This window comes from Mus pahari, chromosome 17 (genome assembly GCF_900095145.1).
Source record: "Mus pahari chromosome 17, PAHARI_EIJ_v1.1, whole genome shotgun sequence".
NCBI lineage: Eukaryota > Metazoa > Chordata > Mammalia > Rodentia > Muridae > Mus > Mus pahari.
The window spans coordinates 18,063,622-18,066,599 of NC_034606.1; the positions used below are offsets into that span (position 1 = coordinate 18,063,622).

Here is a 2,978-nt window from a genome sequence, read left to right on the forward strand (position 1 = left end):
AACTCAGAGATTCACCTGCCTCTGCCTTCCAAGTGCTGGGATTAAAGGTGTACACAGCCACCACCAAGCTACTTTGGGAATTTTTCAAACAAACACAGAATTTGAGACCCTGATAGCCAGCATTTGCTGGTCCCAGAAAGCTCGTTCTTGTTGTCCCCATCTCTTCCCCACCTCCTTACGAGTCCGCTTGTCATTCTTTGCTGTTTGTCATGAAAAAACTTTTTTTTTAACAAAAAAATTCTTCTCTCATACAATACATCCCAACTATAGTTCCCTTATCCCCTCATCCCACAAAAAACACTGTTCCTCTGTTTTGCTTCAGAAAAGGGCAGGCCTCCCAGGGATACCAACCTAACAGGGCATAGATGAAATAAGACTAGACACAGACCCTCCTCAAGACAGGATGAGGTAACCCCGTAGCTGAGAAAGAGTCCCAAGAGCAGGTGAAAGAGTCAAAGCCCCCCCACTTCTGTTAGGAGTCCCACAAAAACACCAAGCTACATAACCATAACATATACACAGGACCTAGCACAGACCCATGCAGGCCCCATGGTTGCTGCTTTAGTCTCTGTGAGCCCCATAAACCCTGCTTAATTGATTCTGTGGGCCATTTTCTCCTGGTGTCCTCAACCATTCTGGCCCCTACAATTCAAAAAAAAAAAAAACTTTTTAAAAAAAATCAGGATTCAAACGGGATACATAAGTTGCCTTTGATTCTGTGTTAGTGATTTTTGAAGTTGTTATAGTAACCTGGAGTCCCCTTCAGTATCTGGAAGGCTCATTGTATCTGGTCCGTCTGTAAGAGGTATGGATTTGAGGATAAGTTAGAAATTTAATTCAGTTTATCACGTAGCTTTACTACGCATTTGACGTTAAGCAATAATACGTGAAAAACAGCTTGCATGCTTCCTGTACACACAAGTGCACAGTGTACTCTGACACTGGTACGCTTTCTGCTTGGAGTATGTATTTTTAAGTCTTCATTTAAGATGAAAGTGGCAACCTTTTTTTTTTTTCACTTTAAAAACTTGAGTGTTGTGTTTATGCTTGCTTTGTATAAACAGAAGGAATGTATTCGTTGTGATTCTGGACTCTGAATGACTATTTTTTTTCTCCCCAGATGTGTGTTAAAGGAGTTAGAAACACTGGGAAAGGAGTTATATGGAGCAAAACTGATTGCACAGAAATGCCAGGTTCGAAACTGTCCTCATTTCAAGAGCCCAGTGAGTGGGTCTGAATGTCTCCTGTGCATGGTAGATGAGGGGAACCCTCACCATTATTTTGTGGCCACACAGGTAATGTTACTTTCAAAACTGGAAGGCAGTTTTAAATACCTCTATATATACTTCATGCAGAGCTGTTGGTAGTACAAAAAAAAGAAAATGGGGGAGATAATGTAGTGTTTGAAGTTTTATTTATTTACTTACTGTGGTGTATTAAAGAGGATCCCATTCACTTAGCTATAGTCCATGTTTCATTGTTTGGACTTTTAAAAGCGCACATTTTAAAATGGAATCAATAAAGGTACTCACTTGAACATACAAGGAGAAAACTTTAAATTCAGGGAATTTTTTTTCTTTCAGAAGTTTCCTTCTAGAGGCCAAGGAGCCATTGCAGTAGTGTGTTGGTCGCTTCACGGTTCTTGAGCAGGGAGGAGTCTCTCCCATCTGTGCTCACAACTGTTAGCATGTTCCTGAATCCCTATTTCTCAAGGCCATGGTGCACATCCTTTGAGATTCGCATCAGGAGGCTGGAGAGATGACTCAGTGGTTAAGAGCTGGCTGCTCTTGGTTTACTTCCTAACACCTATACAGCTGCTCAACGGTGTGTGTACTTACAGTCTCAAAGAACCAACACCATCTTTTGGCCACCTAGGCACACATGTGGTATACAGATAAGATTTTGGAATCAGCTTATTACTTTGCTCCAACCTCTTCCCTTGTCGATGTTTTGAGAGAATAATGAAAAAGCGAGAGAAAGTTCCTAATGTATTTTCTGTTGCATTAATTGATAATTCATGGGCCCAGAGTGTTGACTGATCCAGCCCAGACTGCTGTTGTGTACCTTCCTTCTGCTTAGTTTTTATGTTTTCTGCCCTCTATCATAAGATACACTTTGATTAATAAGATATGTCATCTGAGAAAGAAAACATGTAGTCCTTTTTTCCCCCCATCTATCCTTTTTCAATAGAAACTTAATTTTAGGTTCTAATTTTGATTGAGAAACCAAATCCCTTTCCTTTTTAATAGGATCAGAACTTATCTGTGAAAGTCAAGAGAACTCCTGGGATTCCTCTCATGTTCATTATTCAGAACACTATAGTGTTGGACAAGCCTTCTCCCCGAACAGTGGCCTTTGTGAAGGCAGTGGAGGCAGGCCAGCTGGTCTCAGTGCACGAGAAACAAAGTATCAAGCAGCTCAAGGAGGAGCAAGGGCTGGTGCGGAACCCAGACCTGAGGAGGAGGAGGAGGAAAAAGAAGGTGGGCGGCCCCAATCCTCTGAGCTGCCTGAAGAAAAAGAAGAAAACACAGGATACAAAGTCCCCTGCTCCGGAGAAGAAAAGGAAGAGGAAACGGATTCGGAAGAGATCCACCCCAAAAGTGTCTTCTGAGCAGCCTGGTGCAGAGGGCTGATGTGTGTGGAGATACTGGGAAGACAGTGGGAACTGACTTCCTGCTCAAACTGGGAAAATGTGTATACCAGAGGACTAACTTATTGTTGTAAAATAATACTGCTACAAACACTTTTGCCAAAATTAAAGACTGGTTAGGTTTGTCAGTGTGCATCTTCAGTTGTTGCTTTGGGGGATGCATTTTTATTATAAAATTATCTCCAGTTTCTCCCCTTCTCACCCTCCAAGTGCTGTGTCTGTGTGTGGTATATGAGGTATTTGAGTAGTATGTGTTTTTGAGTCTCTCTCTCTCTCTCTCTCTCTCTCTCTCTCTCTCTCTCTCTCTCTCTCTCTCTCTCTCTCTCTC

At 42.0% G+C, this 2,978-nt stretch overlaps 1 protein-coding gene across 1 annotated transcript in view; it reads left to right on the forward strand.

Annotated features, from left to right (window-relative positions):
- Utp23 (UTP23 small subunit processome component) overlaps window positions 1-2,778 on the forward strand; it is a 5,181-nt gene extending 2,403 nt beyond the window's left edge. The window contains exons 2-3 of the mRNA XM_021217228.2: window positions 1,121-1,295; window positions 2,250-2,778. Coding sequence (XP_021072887.1) covers window positions 1,121-1,295; window positions 2,250-2,633 — 559 coding nt within the window. The 3' untranslated portion in view covers window positions 2,634-2,778. The remainder of the gene's footprint in view (window positions 1-1,120; window positions 1,296-2,249) is intronic.
- The last annotated feature ends 200 nt before the right edge of the window (window positions 2,779-2,978 follow it).